The sequence below is a fragment of the Cotesia typhae genome, unplaced genomic scaffold (genome assembly GCF_013202065.1).
Source record: "Cotesia typhae breed Kobodo isofemale line unplaced genomic scaffold, CoteBio_Ctyphae contig_59, whole genome shotgun sequence".
NCBI lineage: Eukaryota > Metazoa > Arthropoda > Insecta > Hymenoptera > Braconidae > Cotesia > Cotesia typhae.
In genome coordinates this window covers 1,672,053-1,696,640 of record NW_027423761.1, presented here as the reverse complement: position 1 = coordinate 1,696,640, position 24,588 = coordinate 1,672,053, and the positions used below count along the sequence as shown (strand labels likewise).

The following is a 24,588-nucleotide window of genomic DNA, read 5'->3' as shown; positions in this document are numbered from 1 at the left end:
TCAAAAAGATGATTTCCAAGAGTTTAATCTTCTTAAATCAAGCAGAAAAATGTTTTTCTTACTACGCCAGTCAAAAGTAAGCCAGTACTTACTACGCCAGTTGGCCGAGGGGAAGCCGAGGTCAACAATTACATGTGATCTGAAACATTTCTTACTTTACTTCCTTACTAATATACTACAAGGGCAGAAAGTTGAGATTCCTGCCCTTGTAGTATAATCTACTATTAACTAAGAAATTGTTTTTGGTTTAAGTAAATTTGACTTGACATAAAAATTTTTCTGCTTAATTTAAGATGATTAAACACTGAAAATAATCTTTTTGAATCAAGATTTTTTCACTAGGATCAATGGTTGTGTTTGGCCGAAAGTAAGTTCTTACTAAACTTAGTAAGCCAGTAAGCATAAAAAAATTAAAATCTTACAAGCTGACTATAGCGCTTTTCGGCCAGGACAGACTTACTGGCTTAATATAACACAAAACACCGGTTTGCGATATATCCCGTACATAACCTCATATACTGAATATAATTGACAGTACTAAATTTAACAATATAATTTAATTCAAGTAAATATTTGCAAATGGATAATTTTATGAGAAATATTTTATTGGAAGAAATATTAAACGACCCAGTGGATAATATCGATAATTTAGTGAATCAAGGTCTGTTCTTGTCCGTTTTGTTTACATCAACAATAAGCAATATGGCATCGCATATTAAGCTATGCTTACTGCGTTAGCACTTATTTTGTATCCCAGTCGAAAATTTTGTAAGTATAGTGAGTGACTTACTACATTTAGTAAGTACTTACTTCGGCCAAACACGCCCAATTTCTTCTTAACTTTCCGCGATGAAAATCGATAATTTTCAAAAATGAAAGATATTGTAGAAATAGTCAGGATAAACTAAAAAAAAAAATTTCTCTTGAAAGAAATGGATAGTATTTTACTTTGTTAAAAACACAATTATATTTCTCAGCTCAAAAAATCAAAATTTTTCTTACAGTAACTTTCTTGTTGAAAAAAACTTTTTTTGATAAACAACTAGAAAATTTTTATTCAAAATCGTTTTTCCTAAATCTCGAAAACTTTCTTTCAGCAAGGAAGTGCCTGTGACAAAATTTTGATTTTCTCAGCTAAGAAATTAAATTGTCTAAAATTTTCGATGGTCATAGCGATAAATTAAAAATGTTCAAGTTTTAGGAAAGTCTGAAAAATTTATTTTTGCATTTTTAAATTTCAAAGTTTTTGAAAACTAATTTCTTTCAATAATCTGTTTAATCGTTATCTTTAACAGCTTTATGGTTTTTCTTAACAGATAACAATGGCAACCAGCATGCTAATTGAAACTAGTCTCAACTGTGGTGCAGTGCATGATACTACTCAAATGTACTCCCTATCAACTTGTTGTTTTATTGTAATAGTAAAGCTAACAGCGCTAGCGCTCAGAATTAATAACGAAAAATTTCTCACAATTATTTCATCGAGTATAAATGACTGGACGACGGTACTAGATCCAAAAGCTTCTGAAATTATGAGAAAGAATGCAAAATTGGCTCGCTTTGTTTGCCTTTTTCAAATGATTTCTGCTTACATGACAGCTGTCATGTTTATTATGGGGCCATTAGCATTCCTCGCTATATATGACATGCCTATTGATGCTAATATGACGAGCAATTCCTCTGTTCCTAAATTTCAACCTCTGCCTTTGGGATCTGTATGTTTATTTAATGAAATGTCAACACATACATACGCTGCAATTTATATCCTACAATCGATCCAAATTTTATCGACGTGCACTGGTAACGTAGGATGTGACTGTTACATTTTTGGGATTGCTTTACATGTCGCTGGACAACTCGATTGGCTAGGAGAACAATTTCAAACTTTAAATATTGAATCAACTGAACAAGAATGCACGAAAACATTGGGAGCTCTTGTAAGAAGGCACAATCAATTGATACAGTTTGCAAACGATTTGGAGGACTCATTCAATCTTTGTATTATCCTCATACTCGCGGTTAATACAGTACAAATCTGTTTAAGTGGTAAGAATCACAAAATTTAATTCTTTATACTCCATGTTAATACTCCGAATTCAAAATAATGCATACAAAACTTTATAAAATCCCGAACCAAAAAAAAATTAATGAAATTACATCAATTTCTTGTGAATGTGTTCTTGTGTTCTTGAGTTAAATAAAAATATTCAGAAACGTAGATAGAGATAAAGAAAATTAGACAAGAATTAAAGAAAATAGTAGAATTACGAAGGACAGCTACTGCAAAGAATAAAAAAAATTTTTCTTCTTTAAATTTAAAGTTGATACTTTGGAAAATATATGCATTAAAATTTTATATAAAAATTGTAAGTGTTAAACAACTAGGCCAATGTCAATAACTGGATCTTTTACCTTGTATTAAATACTAGCTGTTACCCGCCTGCTTCGCTGGGCATTTTATAGAATTGTATTTTTAGATCTAAACTTGAAATTTAATTAGAGTATTGTTTTGACTTTTACAAATTCCAAATTTCATCGAATTAGCATATACCTTTTATCCATGTTATTATTCCAGCTAATATTCATTGCAACTTTCAATGTGCAATCACTATATTGTTTGCGTGGTTTTTTTTTTCAAAAATGAATAATAATTGACACGAAGAAAAAAATTTGAAATGAGAATTTGGAGTCTATAGGAGTTATAGCTTGGAAATTAAAAAATTTTAATGTTAACACCCACCTTCGCAAACCCCTGTAAGATGAGCTATCGTAAAATTTGCCCATAGACTTTTTCTACATCTCTTACAGAAGATTCCTACCAAATTTGAAGTCGATAGGAGCTATAGTTTAAAAACGGGAATTTTTCATTATTAACGCCCCCGCAATCCTCTTTGGGGTAGAATATCGTAAAATTCGTTCATAAATTATTTTTTCATCACTTACAGAAAATTTCTACAAAATTTGGAGTCTGTAGGAGTTATAGCTTGAAAATAAAAAATTTTGATTGTTAATACCCACACGGAAAAAAGTAAACTGTAATAAATAACAGTCGATTTATAATAAGTAATGATCAACTGCTAAAAATTACCACTTCAAACAGTAAAATCATGATTTTACTATTCACATTGTAATATTTACAATTTAAACCTTACAATTTACTCTTTACATGGAAGAAAATACTATTTCAAACAGTAATATTCGCCATGTAAATGTCTAAAATGTTTAAGTATAATAATTAACAATTCAGACTTTAATATTTATCATTTCGTACCTAAAAAATGATGTTATGATATGTAAAAAGTATAGAATAAAGTTAGTCAATTTCTAATACAAGCAACGTCAATATTTACAAAGTAAAATGGTAAATTTTAAACGCAACGCTAAAAATCAAACTGTAATTATTGACTTGCTTAGACTGGTAAAATGTATATTTTAAAAGTATAATTTTTACTGTTTGAAATATTAAATTCTCCCAGAGTGAGACCCCCTTCTCTTTCATCTGAGTTCCCCTTCTCTTCATAATATGGACTATATATTGAAATGGCAATTTTTACTGTTTGAAACTGTAATTTTTAAAGATAAAAGAGTCGTTATTAACTATAGTGACAACTACTAATTACTTATTTTGGATATTACATTATAAATTGTGGCTTTTATACTTTCTACATTAAGTTCTGTAATATTTACATTTTTGCCACCCCGATGTCCGCTTTACTGTTTGAAACTATAAAAACTAACCGGAATCCGAGTGAATATTACAGTTTACTTTTTTCCGTGCACCCCCACAACTCTCTGTGAAGTGAGATATCGTAAAATTCGTTTATAGATTATTTCTACATCTCTTACAGAAGATTCCTACCAAATTTGGAGTCGATAGGAGCTATAGTTTAAAAACGGGAATTTTTCATTGTTAACGCCCTCGCAACTCCCCTTGTGGGTAGAATTTTGTAAAATCCGTTCTTAGCTGACCTCTACTCGGCGAAAGGAATATTCCTGCCCAATTTCAAGTCTCTAGGTCTTATAGTTCCAGAGATATCGTGATGAGTGACTATATCTATAGAAAGTCTCCTATACATATATAAATAAAAAATTTTGTATTCTGAGTGGAAAAAAACCTTTTTTCTCAGTGTATACATTTTTACCATTACTTTTTTTTTGTCAAATATTCACTAGTTTACGATTTAACTGCATAATCTATTTTTCCAATAATTGTTATTTTCTAGGATTGCAGATGATCATAAGCTTGCGAAATGGAGATACTGCCACAGTCGTTAAGGAAGTCACCATTTTTTACATACTGAATCTTCAAATCTTTCTTTATAGTTTTGCAGGTGACCGATTAAGTTCTGGAATAGCAAATTTACATACCGCGATATACTGCAGTACATGGTACAACTTACCGCAAAGAGCAATTAAAGACCTGGTGTTCATTATGCTTAGAACTCATAAAACGTTCAATTTAACAGCCGGAAGAATTTATGCCATGAATATTGGTAGTTTTAAAAATATTTTAAAGGCTACTTTATCTTATTTTCGGTGATGCAAGCTATGTTTGAAGAATAAATGTACATTCAAATTTATAACAATAAAAAGTTTAACTTTATCTAACAGTTTAAAGAAGTATAGCTTAAAGAAGATACGCCAACTCATGAACAAATACTTGAGAGAAAAATCTCTCATCATTTTTCTATCGATTTTGTTTTTTAGTGTGGATAAATAATGAGTTTTTCAAATCCTATGTTTTAATTTTGAACACAAATTAATTAAACCAAAAATTTCGAAGCGATTCGAAAATATCATTTTTTTTTTATTTTTTTTTGTCCTTTCTGGTGGTGGAGGTTTATTTTGATGGACTTTAGGGTCAACCGTCATCCTAATTTTGATCTTTGATGCATACCTAACATTAGTTTTTGATAATCTTACCGCTATTAGCAGAACATATCCAATAATACCACTGACAAATAGCACATTCTTAATATTTTTTATCATATAGACAATTACAGCGGAGAATACAAACATGACAATCCCCCGATGAATCACTCGCGAAAAAGCATTTATGAATTTGAAATACCATTCGACTATTCCTAATCTTGCAAACCGCACAATTGAGAATGAAAAAATTCGTAATTTTCTGTAAATGATAATTATTATTCAACACTAGAAAAAAATAATAATACTTAAATTAAAGCAAACTAGAAAAAAAATCTATCAATAAATCTATCAAAAATTTCCCTTTAAGCTGCATTCAGCAATTTTTTTGCTTTACTCTTACATCGCATAATTTTTTCTTTAATATCTCTCACATTTTATCAGTAAGCCCTTGAATATTTTTTTCTGAATGATACTTTACCATTTATTAGCGTACGTACATCGAGTAAAATAAAAGAGTGAATTATTTATGGTCTATTTTGGTTTTCTCATAAGTCTGAAATCTGAAACCTATCGTTAGTCAAATTGCGGAAAAAAAATTATCCAGGTTTCTCACCAATTTCTTTGTTACTTTTCTGCACGAAGGATATAACTTTAATTGTTAATCGATAAAAGTCAACTGTCGTATATTTTCTACGCTACCATTTTATTGTAGAGAGACTTCGCTAGTTTTATTGAACTTTAAGTGGAAAAGAATAAAAAAAGATACCCGAGCCGATAAATCTTGAAAAATATAAAACCTTGGTATATTTTTTTCTCCATAACGACAATGAAAAGAACTCCGATTGTGACTCACACTCAGACTTTGGCTATCAGTCTCTGGCTCGGACGGTAATTCAAAAAATAAACTAATCACTGAATATTATTATATATCTGTAGTTATTTTAATGCAAATCTTGGGCAAAGGCTTCTTGGGTTGATAGAGATTCCACGGCAGCCGCTGTTAGAATACTTAAATGGAATCATGATGAGGATAATAAACTGGATCATCACCGCGTTGATAATAGTACTGAGTACTGCAGACATTTTCTACAACATTGACAAACTTCAAGAAGTTTCCTACAATTTGGGGTACATATTTCCTATGATAGCTACCATTTTAAAGAGTCTGGTAGTCTACAGGAATCAGAAGGTTTTTTTTGAGCTTATCAATAAGGTCCATGATCCCATTAACAAACTTAAACACTCATCTGGCAAGTACAATAATCTGTTTATTAACTTTTAATGAATACACAGAAAAAAAGGAATATTTGTCTCAAATAAATTAATTTATTATATGAAAAAGATGTATGTTTGGTGGTACTAAATATAATAACAGTTGGGCCAAAGCATTTGATTATTTGTCAGAAAAATATTATATATTTGTATAGAACAAGCAGAATTATTTCTCACAAATATGTTACGGTACTGTGAAATAAATAAAAATTATTAATGTCAAATAAATGATTTATTTGCGGTAAAGATGCGAAGTTTATGGAAAACAACAGTATCTTTGAGGGTACCAGTCAAATGTTGAATTCTAAACTACTGCGCGCGCATATTCTTCGAACTGACTCTCAAGTGACCGCCATTTACATGAATTGTATTTTTTAAAATTAAAAACTGTTTAACTGTCGGTTTAAATGATCATTTAAAAAGATACATAGTAGTATTACCTGATAAAAATACAACTGAACAAATTTTAATTTTCAATATTAATAATTGTCTTTGTCCAATAAAAGTGCATGTTACAAGTGAAGGAAACCATATTAAGCGTGTTTGGCCGAAGTAAGTACTTACTAAATGTAGTTGGTCACTCACTATACTTACAAAATTTTCGGTCGGGACACAAAATAAGTGCTAACGCAGTAAGCATAACTTAATATGTGACGCCATATTGCTTATTGTTGATATAAACAAAACGGACAAGAACAGACCTTGATTCACTAAATTATCGATATTATCCACTGGGTCGTTTAATATTTATTCCAATAAAATATTTCTCATAAAATTATCCATTTGCAAATATTTACTTGAATTAAATTATATTGTTAAATTTAGTACTGTCAATTATATTCAGTATATGAGGTTATGTACGGGATATAACGCAAACCGGTGTTTTGTGTTATGTTATATAAGCCAGTAAGTCTGTCCTGGCCGAAAAGCGCTATAGTCAGCTTGTAAGATTTTAATTTTTTTATGCTTACTGGCTTACTAAGTTTAGTAAGAACTTACTTTCGGCCAAACACACCCATTATATCTAAAGGTAATTTGAATTTTTCATTGTGTTTCTGTTCTAATAAAATAAATTAAAAATTATAAATTTTTTATTCTATAGTAGCGCTATAATAACCTAAAAATATGTACAATTAATTTTTAATATTTTAAAATATGCATTATTTGCGTCAACTTTCATTTATTTACCACAAATAAATCATATTTTGACAACAAATAAATCACTTATTTGACGCAATTAAATAGCTCAAATATATCGTATATTTATCACAAATAAATATTTATTTGGCCATATCCAAGTATACGATATCATTGACTCAAATAAATCTTATTCAGTTCAAATAATTTTTTTTTTCTGTGTATACTAAAAAAATTCATCTGTAAATGTAAATAATGAAAGATAACTAATAACACCCACAGATTTAGGAGTAATAACCGAGATCCAGATAGCGACAACCTACCAAAACTTTGACTTCTGGGTGTTTATATTCACAAGTATAGCTGTCTGTTTGTCCTGCTTGTTCCCGGGCGATTCATTCCTGAAAACGCGAATCCTGCCAATCCGGGCTGTTTTTCCCTTCGACGAGACATTATCCCCGATGTTTGAAATAATTTACGCGATTGAATTCTACGGTGTGGTTATTAATATCATGTGGGTCCTGTTTCATGACCCAACAGTCTTGGGACTGATCAGGTGGACAAACACCCAGCTCGTGGTGCTCCAGTCAAACTTCCGTCACTGTAATAATTCTAACACACCTCGCGCTACTTTTTCGATGTCTAATAAAAATTACAACATCGCCTTGAAATACCAGTACTTTAAGACACCCGAAGAGCTACGAGAAATCCAAACCTTCATTCCTTTCGCTGAAGATGAGGTACGCGTCGATCAAGACTCCTTCATCAAAAGGTTCAAGCTGTGCGTGTTTCACCATCGTAGAATCATAAACATAATCGATGAATACAACAAACTTTTCAGTCTGGTCTTCTTCGCCCAAATAACCTCTGATTGGATGCTAACTTGCATTGCTCTTTTCCAATTGGCGCTGGTTAGTCAGGTACATATAGTACGAACCCAGCTTATTTGATTTTTAATGTGTCATAGGGTCTCAAGGATGGTAGAAATGTCTTTAGAGATATAATCATGCTTATGACTGGGCTTATTCACTTGCTTTTCTGGTCTGTCTACGGAAATTTTCTTATTAGAGAGGTTTATACTCTCATTACTAACTGCACGAAAAAAAAACTGGAGGTTGCCACATGGTACATTCCTGTGATAGCAAGATGAAAAAATCATGACAAATACATGATTATCAATTTTCTCAGCAGGAAATTAAAAAAAGAGCCTTTATATTATTCTTTGGACCTATCTGTAGAAAAGGAATCAGCGAATAGCTAAAAAATTAGCTGGTTAGCCATTCGCTAATTAGCTGAGCTGATGAAATCAACCGGTTAAATTAGCTAAGCCTATCGATTTTAATGCCACATTAAAATCATATTGCTGTTATATGAAAATCATGTAGACCCTATTTTTTTTTTTTTTCGTGTAAAAGGTTCATTTCGGTGGCCGTGATATAAGTGATTCAACTGTTGCAGCATGACGATTTGATGAGAAGTATTTACGATTGTGGATGGGAAAATAATCTCAAAACGAATGACAAACAAATAATCCTCAATGAACTATCACAGGGGTTTCAGCCGATGGTTATAACTGCGGGTTACTTTTTTATTTTTTCCATGGAAACTTACTTGTCGGTAACTATAATTTCAAATTGATCAATTGATTACCCGTAAAACATGGTCTATTTATGGCTTGATATGCTCTAATCTAAATAGTTTTCACATCAAGACATATGACGCCATAAAAAGTAATATATCTGCATGTTAAACTGTATATTGTCTTAGCAAGTTCTATACATGCATACAAATTTTGATACGGACGTATGTGAGCATATCAGGCCATATCGGCAAATTTTTCCGCGAAAAGTAACTTATCCAACATTGATTTTTAGTTGAATCAACAATTATACTAATTATTAGTTAATACAAATGGATACAGTAGTACGAACTTTCTAACATATGTATAAGTCTCTGGTAAATTAACATAATTTTTTTTCAGATATTACAAAAGTCTTATTCATACTTTGCTATCCTCAATACTATGATGAGTGATAAATAAAATATGTGACATCAATATCAATCAACATTGTTTTTTTTTTCATTGAATTAGTGTACTGCATAGCACCGAATGATAGTGTAATTATTTATCACAGATTTTTTCACACTGTAAATGTAAAAATATCGAACTAATAGCAATAAATATTATAAATTTCATTTATTTCAAAGTCTTTAACTCTAACAAAAAATTTTCTTTCTTACGAATGACTAAAAATACTTAATTCTAAACTGTTAATGACTAAAATTAATTAGCTTCAACTATACTATCATCCATATTTTGTTTCGTTGTCATCAGTTATTAACAGAAGCGCATGTATATATTCTACATTGATTGCTTAATGTCGCGCAATCAGTTGTCCTCAGATCCAGCCGTCAGCGATGAAAATACCGAGTAGGAGGTTTTAAGAATCTTTGAGAAATTGAACTGGCAATTTTAAGCAATTACACAAAAAAAAGGAACTTTTTGCCCTGACAAAAAGCAGACGCTCAAGATGGCTTATGTCATATTTCTGGCTCTGAGGCTTGTAAGCCATTCCGCACCGTACTTGCCGAAGCTACGAGGGCAGAAATGACGCGCATATCACAAGGAAACCTGAATAGGTGTGCGTTGGCGCAGAACTTACTTCGTCAACGAGTCTTTGAAGAGAAGATTGACGTTTGCTCCATCTGCGAACAATATCTAAACTTCCAAGATAGAGCATGGTTTGCCGACGAAACTGGTGCGGTAGTGATTTGGATTGTGAATACAAAGAACATTACCACCAACAACAGCGGAAGTGGATCAGGTTTTGTCTGGATTCAATTTATCTGATTTTATAAGCGTCTATCTCTCACTTGATGAAGGGATTAATGTGTTCCGATAGAAACTGGCAAATATAGAAGATGTGATGTCTAAGTTCGGCGGCGAAGTCATCGTAACAGGTGATTTCAATGCAAAATCGGCTGAATGGGGAGCTGCGTTCTCCGATACCAGAGGTAACAAAGTCGCTGACGTCGCAGTTAGACTCGACCTCATAGTGCTGAATACCAGGAGCACCACCACCTTTAAAAGACCGGGGTATCAAGAATCCATCCTTGACATATCGTTTGCGACCAAGGATTGCCAACATGATCGAAGACTGGACTGTATCTGAAGAATCCAGTGACAGTGATCACCAGTTTGGGACATTCCTAAAGCCAAGAAGCTTGACCTAAAGGCACTGCGAACGTCACTTACACGAAGCTGGTCTACTTTCCAAACACCCGCAGCAAGATGGAAAAAACGGTGCTAAATACCATGAAAGAAATTGCTGCCTCATGTGACACCCATATGCCACGGCTCAAACATCGGGATTTTCACAGGCCGGCGTACTGGTGGTCACCAGATATAGCAGAACTTCGAAAAAAATGTCACGAGCAAAAATATCTACATTTCAGCGAGCATAAGAAAGCCAAAAAGAACCTAATCCGGGCTATCAAAGCAAGCAAAGCGAAAAAGAGATCTGTAACGACCTTGATAAAGACATCTGGGGTAAAGCCTACCAAATTATCACTAAACGACTCGGAAAAGCCTTACCAGAAGCGCCAAAGTCTCCTGCCTTCATGAACAGCATTGTAGCGTAACTGTTAGCTAAACATCCACCGCGGGAGAAGAAGCACTATCCAAAAAACGGCGAAGAAACATCCTTTACAGTCAAAGAACTATAAGACCCTCGAAACAGGAAAAGCACTTGGACCAATTGTAGCTGTTAGTTATAATCTCAATTTTCCATTTTGAAATATCTGCTGTTTATAAAGATTTACTTTGGAACTGAATGTTAAATTCAGAAAAAAATGGAAGGTCAGTGCGCAATCGTATACTTTTCGCGTTATTACATGTTACAATAAAATCTACAAGATAAATTTTGTATTGAAATCTGAAAATCTAAATGTCGCTTCTAAAAACAATTAACTAATTACAGAATTTATTCATTTAAAAACAGTTAGTTTCTGAAATACTGATTACATTCTAGCTGAATATTATTCAATTATCCAAGTATCAATATGATACTATGTTTCCAAATATCTTAAACTCATTGCAGTCAATCCTGAGTACTCTCATAAGTTTCAAACACCACTTTTGTCGATGTATCTCTTTCGTTGGTTGCATGAAGACTGACTTAAAAATCAATAGCACCGATAACTGAATTCTTTCTTTTTTTTTACACGTGCTTATTTTATGCATGAGACTACTTTATTGAATTATCATGAGAAAGTTTAATGAAAAAGTTTATGAATTCAACATGACCCTTTTTAATAGAAATTTTCATAATGTATGTGTACGCAACGAAACTTTATTCTAAAATTGGTCGCTGTAAAACTTCAGGATATAAACTTTTTGAAGTAAGAATAAAAATAGTCTGTGTTTAAGAGAGGCTATTGAACTAAATTTGCAGTTACGATGGCAACGACAAAAAATATAAACTGGAATAGCAATACTCAATATGCTTTTGGTCTTTATAAGCTTATTACAAAATGTCTCGGAACTTGGCCATTTGACTGTCAATCTATCTTATCAAAAATACAAACACTGATTGTTGTTATTCTCGAGGTGATGTAATAATTAAAAAGAAAATATTTTTTTGGAATCATGTGAGATAATTATCTGTTATAAGGCATTTTATGTTTGCATTTTCTTTCTAATATTTATGAATTTTTCATCGTTTCATTTTGAATACAGTCAACTCTTTTAAAAACCTCTTTATGCGTCTCTTTCATTAGGTTATTAAGTTGTTCTTTCAACAACAGACAATAGGAGATCAAAGATTGGAGTTTTTAAAAGAGTAGATTAACTGTGTTCCGAAAATCAATAAAGATTTTCCAATAGTTGTGACAATTATATAATAATAAGTGTAGATGTGAGTAAAAAAAAAAACCCGTGTAAAAAAAAATTGTCATAAAAGAATCATAAGCTTATGATCTTAAACGTGACACAATTTAGGACACTTTTATGACAACTTGATGACACCAAGCCGAAATAAAATTTGAATTTTCGAAAAATATTGTCGCACTTACTCAAAAAAAAAAAAAATGTTGTAAAAAGTACGTTTATGACAATTTTAGGAAACTTTAATGAGAATTTTAGGACGTCTTTATGAATTTTATAATACTTTTATGACAACTTTAGGACTACTTTATGACACTTTTATGACAACTATAGGACAATTTGATGACAATTTTAGAAAACTTTTATGAATATTAAGATAATTTTATGACTGCATAATTTATAGTGTCATAGCATAATGACAGCTGTCATAATATCTTGTTGAGAATTTTTATGATACATCTAAACTTTTTTGTTCATATTGAATGAAATTCTACCTCAAAAATTTCGGAAAAATTTTGAACCAACATTACCACTTTAAGATTTTGGCCAAATATATTTTACTTTGTACAAAAAATTTTTTGTTCAATATAAAATGATCAAACTTTTCAAATTGTTTTTTTGGTTCAAGATTTTTCATTTGAATCAAGAGAATTTTTTAATCAGAACAACGAAAAGATAAAAAAATGTTTAATATTCAAGAGAGTCCAATAAATTTATTTTTACTAACTTGAATCGTAAACTTTTTGAGAATTAATTGTATTCGATAATCTGTTCGATGACTATCTCTAAAAATTAAATAATTTTTTAATAGATTACAATGGCAACCAGCATTTTATTGGAATCTAGTCTCAACTGCGGAGTATTGCATGATATAAGCCAAATGTACGCGCTAATAGCTTGTTGTTTTATTGTAATAGTAAAATTAGCAACGCTCAGAATTAATAACGAAAACATTTTTGGGATTGCTTTACATGTCGCTGGACAACTCGATTGACTAGGAGAACAATTTCAAACTTTGAATATTGAATCAACTGAACAAGAATGCACGAAAACATTAGGAGCTCTTGTAAGAAGGCACAATCAATTGATACAGTTTGCAAACGATTTGGAGGACTCATTCAATCTTTGTATTATCCTCATACTCGCGGTTAATATGGTACAAATCTGTTTAAGTGGTAAGAACAATCAAATTCAATCTAATAATAATCAAACTCCTAAAAATTTTTCTTTGTAATTCCTATCGCGGAAATATGACTTAATAAAGCTGTCTTTTAGGTCTAAAATACTCATTTTTAGAAAAAAAATCACTTCAAGGACTTTTCACGCACCAGTATCTAAAAATCTCTTGTCTATATGTTTTTTCTCCCCTCTGGGCGGAAAGCGTCAATTTTCTTTCCGCTGCGCTAAACGAAAATGCCGCTTTCCGCCTCCGTCGATAAGAAAAATAGTATACAGCTCTTGGAAAGTAATAAATAATAGTTTAAAAAATTAAAAAACACGCTTTTTTTAGAAAACCGAACTAAAAAAATAGAAAATAAGTTTTAATGAATTTAAATTAAGAATAGTGTTAAAAATTACAATAAATATAAATTAACAATAGTGTGAATAAAAAAAAGTTTATTTTATTTTAAAAAATATCTGTCAATAAAATATTTATAACTATTGACACCATGCACCCCACGCTTTTTTTTAAAATAAAATAAATTTTTTTTTCCTCATCGTTATTTTCTAGGATTGCAGATGATCATCGACTTGCGAAATGGAGACATTGCCTCAGTCATTAATGGAGCCATAATTTTTTACGTATTTAATCTTCAAATTTTTCTTTCCAATTATGCGGGTGACCGATTGAGTTCTGGAATAGCAAACTTGCACACCGCGATATACTATAGTACATGGTACAACTTACCACAAAGAACTATCAAAGACCTGGTGTTCATTACGCTCAGAACTCATAAAACGTTCAATTTAACTGGCGGAAAAATTTATGCCATGAATATTGATAGTTTTAAAAATATTTTAAAGGCTACTTTATCTTATTTTTCAGTGATGCAAGCTATATTAGAAGAGTATATGTATATTAAACCTTATAACAATAAACAATGTGGTACATAGTCAAAAATATCCATGACATAATAAATTTTTTCTTTACTAAATAAATTCTTGACACTATTAAAATTTTTACCCTAAACTACAAAGAAAGGAATTCCGCTCCCGACTAAAAATTTGACAGTAAAACCAATTGGGTCCTTATTGGATTCCCCTCTTGGGTCCGCACATTGGGACGTTACGCGAAACCCTGTTGGGTCCTCATTGGGCAATCCATCTTAGGCCCCAACGAGGAAATCCCCATCAGAACTCAATCTAAATTTTGAAAAAAAAAATTTTATGAATTTTGGAAAAATTAAAAATGGTTTAGGAATTCATATTGGAATTCACAAGCGACTTTAATTTGAATTGATATGGAATTGATCTCAAATTAATCTGGCTGGAATCAGGCCGTTAAAAAAACTCCGGATTCACTCGGTACGCGACTAAGATTTCCAAATTGGGCTCTTCTTGGGTCCTAATTAGGATTTCCCGATTCAAATTTTCGGTTCCATGAAAAATTGATCCCCGAAATTTGATACCACGATAATTGATCCTCATAATTTTATCCCACCGTCTACTGATACCAGCGTCAAATGATCCCAACCGTGTTGTGCTCTTTTATCATGGATTTTGTGTGTGTTTATTCGATATTAGACCATATTTTTGCAAAGATCAGTTGACGGTATCAAATTTTGGGGATCAATTATCGTGTAACCAAAATTTTCAAATCGAATTCTCCTATTTTAGAAAAAAATTTTTTAAAATGCCAAATTTGTCAATTTTTGAATTTTTGAAAATCGTTAAAAATAAAGTTCACAGTTAAAATTTTGGCTCAATTTTTTTTGTTAAATACCTTGTACTGATCTTAAAAGATCCTGAAATTTTTAGAAGGGTGTTTTTCGTTTCTTCAAAAATATGAATTTTTGAATTTCAAAAAAAAATTTTTTTAATTTAGAATTTATTTCTTCACAGATTTTGTAACTTTCATGACTAAAATTTTTTTGTGCCATCATTTAGTTAATAGTTTAATGAATATTTTTATTAAAAAAATTTTTTTCAACAACACCGAGAAGTTAGTTAAATTACCATTTGTTTATTATGAAACTAATTAATTATAAACAATTTTTTTTTTTTTTTTACGTAAATTATTTTTGTTCTATTCATCTGCTATTCCTTAGCATACAAACTGAGTTTTATTAAAATCCAGCAATTATTCACTGATATATTTTAATTTAAAAAAAAAGTACTCGAAATTTTTACTCGATCATAAATTTTTGAAAAATTGAAATTTTCAAAAATCATTTTAGGGTATTATTTTCAACCTATAAAGCTACCAAAATATGCTCATAGATATATCAAAATCGAATAGTCGATTTTTAGTAGCCCGCTTAAGAAATTCTGACTTCGTGTAAAATTTTTAAAATATTAAAAAAATTGTTTACTTATTTTGAAAATGTTTATTATTAATTGTTTTACAACAATTCTTCACTGTTATAATCCATTAACAGTCACAATAAAAACATTTATTTTGTTGTAAAATCTTTACAAAGCAACGTATTAAAAGTAGGGCAGACTCATATGTCATTTTCTTCTCCGATACACAATAATTCAAAAACTACTGTCGATTAATTTTTCGCTTTAGCTTTGTACAGCATTTAAATAAAAAAAAATGAAATCTGCTACTATATGCTTAATAACAAAAAATTATAAGTTATATTTACAAATCTCTTATAATCTATTCCTTTTATACACGATTTATTAAACTGTTACTTATCAGCACAGAAAAAGATAAAATTCAAAAAATAAATCAAATTGTTCAATTAATTTATATTTTCTGAACTTTTAAGAAGACGAAAAATCAAATAAAGGCATTTCTAACGGAGCCAAAGGAGGCAATGGAGCCAGCCTTAGAGAATGTCCTTCATTTAAAGACATTTCATCAGTCACAGCAGCTGAAACAGTTTGCAATCTTTGTGTCAATTGTTTAACCTCTTGTTCTTTAGCTTCAAGTTGACTAAGTAAGCTTTCAACAAGAGATCTTAATTGTGAATTAACAGTCCGCAATTCTTCAATGACAGTGACGGTATCTTTAGGATGTTTAAACGCTTGGTCATCGTCAGGCAATGGCATAAGACTCAGCAAGGTGTCCTGCTCTTCTATAGTTTTATAAATAGCTTGTCTCAACGATCCATCAAACTTATCTGTTTCTGCAGAAGCTGCCGATCCTTTGTCATTGTATTTGATTGCATCCTTCTTCAAATGATTTTTTTGCTGAATTTCTAGAGTATTTTTGTACTCGTCGTATTGCGCTTGTTTCATTCTAAAATACAAGCAAATTAGCTTTATTGAAAATAATGAAATGTTAACATTGTTACTTTACCTCACGACGACAGCTTGTCTTTTATAGTAGTCACTTTGCAACGCCAATGATTCTAGTGCAACTACGGAATGAATTGATGACTTTGAATTTCTAGGTGATGACTCCAAACTTTGGATAATTCCTAAATTTGCACTCAGTTGGCTGTGAGCTTTCCCAAACAAGTCAGCTACCTCTTCATAGCAATCAGCCGCTTCTTCAAATTGTCTTTTCTGCACAAGGGAATCTCCTCTTCTGAGCTTCTCATGAGCCTAAACAAAGATTACTATTTAAGTATAATTACATTAAATATTTTTCATGAAAGTTAATTTAGCCGATATTTTATAATTTTTTAGAATTTTTGTGAGGAATAAATTGTGACAAAAAAAAAATTAGAAAAAAAATTGAGATGTAAAAATTAAAAAAAATTAAAAACGCAATTTTTGAAAGAAATTTGTTTGTTGAAGAAAATTAAAAAATATTTTAGCAACTGCTAATTTTAAATTCTTACAAAAAAATTTTTTTTTTTACAAATTGTAATATAATAAATTATTACGTAATTTTCAAAAAACGAGACAGAAAAAAGAGAGAAGAAAAATTTATATTATAAACAATCATAAGTTAATAAGTGCAATTTCATTTCTTGTAATAATCACTCTTAGAGATATTTATTTTTTTTATATAATACTAACAATTTAAAATTATAAAGTAAACGAAAATTGATTGAATTTAATTTAATTAAAATTTAATTCTCTTGAAATGTTATTACTTTTTTTACTTTATTTTTATTTTCTTTTTTTACATATAACCAAATTTAATTATTGAAAATCTAATGTATGAAGCCGATTGGCGCTTGAATAAATACATAAGTTTCGCTTCAAATTTAAAACTACACAGTCAAAAATTTTGCGTCAATGCGTCAAAAAATTTTGTGATAAAAATTTCTACGTCCAATATTTAACACTTTTTTGTATTCATTTAAAACAATGAATTTTAAATTTACACATAAAAGTGTTAAATATTTTTTATTATTTCATCTGACTATTATTTTTATAACTTATCAAAGATTAATATATATTATTATATTAAAATTGTTAACTTTTTTGAATTTTTAATAAATATAGAAAAATACTTATTTTCATAAAATAATCATTGTTATTTTTTTTTTAAATAAGTAAAATTAATAACTATAATATTACACCTGACGTACATTAAACTTTTCAAATTTTTCAGCGCATGCGCGTCTCATACTTTTTTCGCGGCTCACAAAACTTGCGTTGTTGCCATAGCTTTATTAACGTATCCCTTCCTCGGCTAAAGTCTGGTAAATTTTTCATTACTTATTAATAAATATCTGTGAAACTGTGTGGTAATTATCAATGAAATTATTTTTAAAAAATTATTTAGTTGTTAGTTAACGTTACTCTAGTTTTTTAAAAAGATCCTAAGAAAAGTTTCTGAGATATAAAAATGTTTGTAGGTAAACTTTTGGATATCCCGTATACCGTAATGTATAAGAGCGTTCAAAACTCAAACTTTGAAATTAAATATCTCTGAAACTAGATGGTCAAAAATTTTCAAATTGCGCCAATCGATGCAGAATTACATGAACATTATTCTGCCAAAATTTTTAAAAAATCCTAAGAAAACGATTCTGGCGAGGGTACTACCTCAAGTATTAAAAAATTGAAATTGTCAATTTTTTATTTCTTAATGTAATTTTGACGGAAATTGTTTATAAACTATTAAAAAATTATCAGATGCTTGCTAAATCCACTCATAAAAAAAAAAAACAGTTTAAAAGTCGGGTTAAATTTTATCTAAAAAAATTTTTTTTATGATAAACATTTTAAATTTAGCGTAAAATGCTTCATAAATTTTTTCTTCTGATTTGATTGAATTGTTAATTCAACATATGACTAATCAAAATGACGTAAAATTTAATGTAAATAATTTTTTCTAACAAGAATAAAATTTATATGAATTTTTTGTAAAATATTGAAAAAATATTTTTTTATAGTATTGAAATAATTATAATTCTAAAAAAAGCAAGTAAGATAAGTCGACAATCACTCACACGAATTAATGATTTATTTTATACAAAAATAAAAACAATAATGATGCAATCTTTTCTGTCAATACTTGGTTCTTATATCTATGATTTATTTATAAATATACACATTAAAAAATAAATGTAAAAAAAATTTCAGTATTTTATCAAATTACGGATTATTTCCCAAATTTGAAAATTTTTTTCAAACAAACAAACTACAATATTGACTATAATTAAAACTAACTACAATAACACTTACTTCGTTTAAGATAGCACTCTCCATGACTGATCAGCTGATTGCAGAAACAAAATATACAATTTATTCAGAAGAGATTTATGAAGCAAGTTTTCTTCATCATTGTATGACAAGAAAGATTTTTACTTGCGCAATTACAGGTATTTAAACAAATTACTGTTGTATAATTCACTGAAACTCTGTCAGATGGCATCGCTTATAGTTATTGGATGCTTCAATAGCGAAGACCCTTAATGAAAAGCTAGGCAGAAGTCTGATGTTTTCAAAAACTTTATTAATTATGATTACGTCTGAGCATACATATTATTGCGAAAATTTTATATTACCCAATTTAAATTTTATTTAAAAAGTAATTAGAAAAAATTAAATTTCTTAAAATATAATTATATATAAATATAAATATAAATATATTTCTTAAAATACAATCTGTATTATCCACACTTAAAGCGAAATTTTTTATTTAAGAAATAATTATGAGAAGTTGAATTATGAAGAAAGTGTGAGTAAAAAAAAAAGGTAATTATTTTGATGAAAATTAAGTTAGCCGATACTTAAAAATTAAACAAATTTTTTTTATTGAAAAATTGTTATTAAAAAATTAGGAAAACGGTTGACCCTGAAAGCCATCCCTGCAACTTCCCACTACTTTCGTAATTAAGCGCTCAAAATTTCGTTTATTACGTTTTTGAGCTCTTCGAGCTCAAAAATATAATTTTGATGAAGTTTTGAGCTCTCCGAGCTCAAAAGTCTGATAGAAGTTTAATAAAACACTATTTTTTGAATTTTTAAACCGCAATAACTTTTGAATGAATGAACCGATTTTCACGCAGTTGGCGGAATTCGACGCATTTTTTCAAATTCTATGATACATTTTTAAACACAAATTGATAAGACCGGAAGTTCCGGTGTAATTCGAAAAAAACGCTTTTATTCGATTACTTTCGTCAACGATAACTCACGAACGAATCAACCGATTTTAACCGATTTGGTGGCGATCGACGTGGTTTTTCGATGTTAGGAGCTGATTAGTTTTTGGAATTGATCGATTAAGCCGTTTAAAAGTTATTCAAAAAAAAACTTGATTTGAAAAAATTTTTTTTCGTAGTTTTTTTATGATTCCTCAAAATCTACCGGTCGGAATCGGTCCAAATTATATTCAAAATCTAAGTTTGGTCAAGCCCTTTTAAATGACACCAACCGCGATCAAACCGTTGGCCAAACCAAACCAAATCGGCCAAACCGTTCAAAAGTTATGAGAGTTTTATATACATAACATACATACATACATACACACAGATACCATCGCGGGAATAGTCAGGGAAGCTTCCTAGCTCCTCAAAACGTCAAGATCTTATGAAATTTCAATTTTTGGAAAACGGGGTAAAAATAACAACTTCCCAATTTTTGAAAATTTTCAATTTTCTTATCGGGAAGTTAAAAGTCAAAAATTGCAACTGTTATGTGCACATATGTTATTCACAAATGTCAATAACAATTTTTTAGATAATATTAAATTCTTACAACACTGAAAGACTAAAAATTTGATTTGATAAATTTGTTTGGTTTTCATATCAATTACATCGTGAAAACGATTATTTGAAACAGAAAACATCATGCCTCAAAGCTGGATATTTCTTATTTCCAAACTTTTGACAGAACTTCTCTTTAACTTGACAATCGTAATTAGAAGTTTACGAGTTTTAGGAATTTATGTACCACTGATATTGATTTGGAACTTTATGAGCTTATAAACAGCAGGAAGTTTAAGGGTCGGCCAGTAAAGTAAGCTATTTATCAAATTCTCAAATAAATTTCTAATGAAATTATGTAATTATTTATCTATTTACAGACAAAATTCAATAAAAAGTTTACGCCTCTGAATATTCTAAAAGAAAACATTGATTATTACTTAATATTTTCTTTAAAACTAAGTTCTTATATGCCCCAAGAATAAAAATACTATAAATTCATCCCAATCGGATTAGTCAAATTTGAAGAAAAAACATGTTTTTTTTTGTTCACTCTTTATTTTATCACTCGGACCCCACAGGTCGTAGGGGCGTGATACTCTCGAGATCTCAGTAAGCATTTCTTTTTACTATTCTTACACAGGTGTGTACTTCATCATTAAAAACAGGTAAATTATTCGTCCATAAATCTTACACTCAATAAGATCTAAACTTTGATAAATTCTTTAGATTGTGACATATAACTAATTTCTTTCAGATATATTTTAAACCAGACGTTTTTCAAACTAAATTAACTCATAGACACTCATGCTAGAAACTTCGAATTGATATCGTAAAAATACTTCGAAAATTTATTAAATCACTGATTATGAAAAAGAAAATTTTGGTTTAATGATTTTTTTTATATTTACCATCTATATTTACGTTACATTACTTTATTTTTTTATGAAAATTTTCATTAAAAAAAAAAAAAAACGGCGACTGATTGAAAATTTTCTCACTATTTTTACTGTTTTTTTTTTTTTTTGTTCTAAGGTAGTACCCTCGCCAGAGTCGTTTTCTTAGGATTTTTTTGTAATTTTGGCAGATTAATCTTCATATAATTCTGCATCGATTGGTGCAATTTGAAAATTTTTGACCATCTAGTTTCAGAGATATTTAATTTCAAAGTTTGAGTTTTGAACGCTCTTATACATTACGGTATATGGGATATCCAAAAGTTTACCTACAAACATTTTTATATCTCAGAAACTTTTCTTAGGATCTTTTTAAAAAACTAGAGTAACGTTGACTAACAACTAAACAATTTTTTAAAAATAATTTCATTGATAATTACCACACAGTTTCACAGATATTTATTAATAAGTAATGAAAAATTTACCAGACTTTAGCCAAGGAAGGGATACGTTAATAAAGCTATGGCAACAACGCAAGTTTTGTGAGCCGTGAAAAAAGTATGAGACGCGCATGCGCTGAAAAATTTGAAAAGTTTAATGTACGTCAGGTGTAATATTATAGTTATTAATTTTATTTATTTAAAAAAAAAATAACAATGATTATTTTATGAAAATAAGTATTTTTCTATATTTATTAAAAATTCAAAAAAGTTAACAATTTTAATATAATAATAATATATATTAATCTTTGATAAGATATAAAAATAATAGTCAGATGAAATAATAAAAAACAGTAAAATTTAAAATCAGTTAATACATCAACACAAAAAATTTAATTACTGATTTTTCTGAAAAAATAAAACAATACTGTCAATTATTTTTTTTCAGATAAAAATTTTTCAGACATTGTAATTATATTTTCGAATAAATGTATGTAAATAAATAAATAAATAAACGCATGTATCAAAACAGAAGTTAGTCTATAGCTTGTCCAAAAAACTACAGTGTAACCACTATAAAATATATTAACGCTCATGCAGTGTTGCCAGACTTTTCAAGCGATCAGTTTCTCATTCGTGATTGACTAAAATAAGTACATAAACAGCAAAAAGTTTTAGGCTTGTCAATAATGACTCTCAAGTGTATGTACCGTACACTTTAATATAAACTTTTGACATCGAACCCACCGTGGAGGGGGAAATTTTTTCTAGTGCTCTACGAGATTGATAATGACTTTGTAATAATTAAATATTTTTTGATAAAAATTTAGAGTAATAATCTTTAATGTACCCTTAATGAAATAAAAAAAATTTGATCCCCAAATTCCTTTATGTTGCCTGCCAAAAAAATTCCCGAAAATCACCTCTTTTTTTCGATTGTCACAGTGGTGTTCCCCCTTAAATTTATTTTTAATTTCCCGCTAAAAAAATTGAAAATTTTCAAAAATCGGGAAGTTATTGTTTTTACCCCGTTTTCCGAAAATCGAATTTTCATCAGATCTTGACGTTTTGAGGTCCTAGGAAACTTCCCTGACTATTCCCGCGATGGTGTCTGAAAATTTCAACAAATTGATTTCTTGCTAAAACATTATTCATTTTTTTCAAAAGAAATTTTTTCTCTGAATGCAAGCTATTAATACTATTTTTTGATTTTTTATTTTTACTGCCACCGTAATTATATTAATTAACATATCTATTTATTATTTCATCAACAACCAGAAATCGAAAGGCTTTGTCTCATCTCACAAGATCTTTACCACGCTAATTGATAAATTAGAGAATTCGCTTACGCCGAGATTTCAAGATTGATAATTAAAATGGAATTGAGGGTGTGAAGGACATCAACTTTTTGATAGGTGAAGAAACGAGATGATTCATTATATAATTAATATGAAGAATAATGGATACATATAATGTAAGAGATAAAAAAAAAGTATCGTAAAAGCATTAACCATCGTTGATGTTGTGTAATTATTGAAATGAAAAATATTATGCAATATTTTCTTCATTTCTATAATTTTAATATGAAAATTTCAGTTAGAAAACTTGTAATAACTTTCATTTTGAAATTAGAATACGATAGCTAAAAAAGTATACGTCAAAAAGCTCTTAATTAAAGTTATGAATCAAAGTAGTTTTTTTTTTTTTTCATAGCTTCCCGTGTAAAAAAAAATTTTTCCAAGCGTAAACATTCAAACGTGACACTATAAAGGACAATTTTGGGACGTCAAATGAATGATCGGAAATTTTCAAACAGTGCATTTTAAAAACTTTTTTGCGAATTTTAAGTATTTTTTTTTTTTTTAAGATTTTCGGAATATTTCTAAGAAATTTAGGAATCAACGCGGTTCATTTCAAACAGTTTAGTTAAAACTTTCTCCTTAAAATCTTATGTGGAACATTTTTCCATCATTAATTTGAGAAAAAATTTTGGATGATTTTAGAAAAATAATGTAACATTTTTAGGACAATTTTAGAATATTTTTAGGACAATTTTGGAACTTTCATAGGACATTTTTGAAAAGACTTTTAAATAATTTAAAAAGTGCTAATTTATTCTTGCACAGCTGTAGATTAGTCTCAAAATTAATGGATGGAACATTTTTTGGACAACTTTGGAACATTTTTTGGATAATTTTGGAACATTTTTAGGACAATTTTGAAACGTTTTTTTAATAATTTAAAATTGTTAATTTATTTTTGTACAGCTATAGATAAATTCCAAAATTAATGGATGGAACATTTTTTCCATTAATTCACATTTTTTTCCTAATACACAGATTTTATATGTAAAATGTTTAAAAAATTAAAAATTCATTATCGATCATTTCAAAAAGTTATTAACCATTTTAAATTAAATTTTCAACCTACAACCTTATGGCAGATCAGCATTTTTAAAATTTAAAATTATGATATTTATATTATTAAAGTAGATACCATAATATAAAATGTTTAAACAAATTCTCTGATTCATGTAATTTTTATAAATGCATCAAAAAGGTAATTTTGACAAACGTTTAAATTAATTATTTATTACATGGTTAGAAATGACTGATTTTTCAAATTTAATAAATAATAAAGACGGAAGACAAATCAACGGTTAATTTATAGTTAATGATTTTTTTAAATAGATTCCTAAAAAATATTTCAGGTAAAAAAAAAAAAAATTATTAATCATTATAAAATTATTGATATACTTAAAAATTTTTCTCATTTTTCAAAAAGTTAGTAAATTAATAAGCAACCCGAGTCGAAAAAATGAACTTATATGAGCTTACATCAATTGTTTTAGCATAGCAGTT

The 24,588-nt window shown here is 29.3% G+C and overlaps 2 protein-coding genes and 1 pseudogene across 2 annotated transcripts; 2 read left to right on the top strand and 1 right to left on the bottom strand.

Annotated features, from left to right (window-relative positions):
• The first annotated feature begins 1,620 nt into the window (after positions 1-1,620).
• Positions 1,621-9,542, top strand: LOC141532396 (uncharacterized). Its single transcript, XM_074250726.1, has 7 exons — positions 1,621-2,046; positions 4,224-4,536; positions 5,809-5,942; positions 7,564-8,201; positions 8,249-8,261; positions 8,723-8,898; positions 9,263-9,542. Exons 1-7 carry the CDS (start codon positions 1,647-1,649, stop codon positions 9,320-9,322), a joined length of 1,734 nt encoding a protein of 577 aa, XP_074106827.1. The 5' UTR covers positions 1,621-1,646; the 3' UTR covers positions 9,323-9,542.
• A 1,441-nt stretch (positions 9,543-10,983) lies between these two features.
• On the top strand, positions 10,984-15,144 carry LOC141532226 (odorant receptor Or1-like; annotated as a pseudogene).
• Positions 15,145-15,691: 547 nt separating this feature from the next.
• Positions 15,692-19,023, bottom strand: LOC141532194 (uncharacterized). Its single transcript, XM_074250419.1, has 3 exons — positions 18,926-19,023; positions 16,638-16,885; positions 15,692-16,577 (listed from the first exon to the last, which is right to left on the bottom strand). The coding sequence occupies exons 1-3, from the start codon at positions 18,947-18,949 to the stop codon at positions 16,100-16,102; spliced, it is 750 nt and encodes a 249-aa protein (XP_074106520.1). The 5' UTR covers positions 18,950-19,023; the 3' UTR covers positions 15,692-16,099.
• Between the last annotated feature and the right edge of the window lie 5,565 nt (positions 19,024-24,588).

Bases quoted from the DNA above. Each gene is read 5' to 3' on its own strand.
- LOC141532396 (XM_074250726.1), top strand. From the start codon at position 1,647: ATGCCTATTGATGCTAATATGACGAGCAATTCCTCTGTTCCTAAATTT. The intron at 2,047-4,223 runs GTAAGAATCACA...GTTATTTTCTAG, and splicing joins AGTACAAATCTGTTTAAGTG to GATTGCAGATGATCATAAGC. The intron at 4,537-5,808 runs GTGATGCAAGCT...ATATATCTGTAG, and splicing joins GCTACTTTATCTTATTTTCG to TTATTTTAATGCAAATCTTG.
- LOC141532194 (XM_074250419.1), bottom strand. From the start codon at position 18,949: ATGGAGAGTGCTATCTTAAACGAA. The intron at 16,886-18,925 runs GTAAGTGTTATT...ATCTTTGTTTAG, and splicing joins AGAGTGCTATCTTAAACGAA to GCTCATGAGAAGCTCAGAAG. The intron at 16,578-16,637 runs GTAAAGTAACAA...CTTGTATTTTAG, and splicing joins AGACAAGCTGTCGTCGTGAG to AATGAAACAAGCGCAATACG.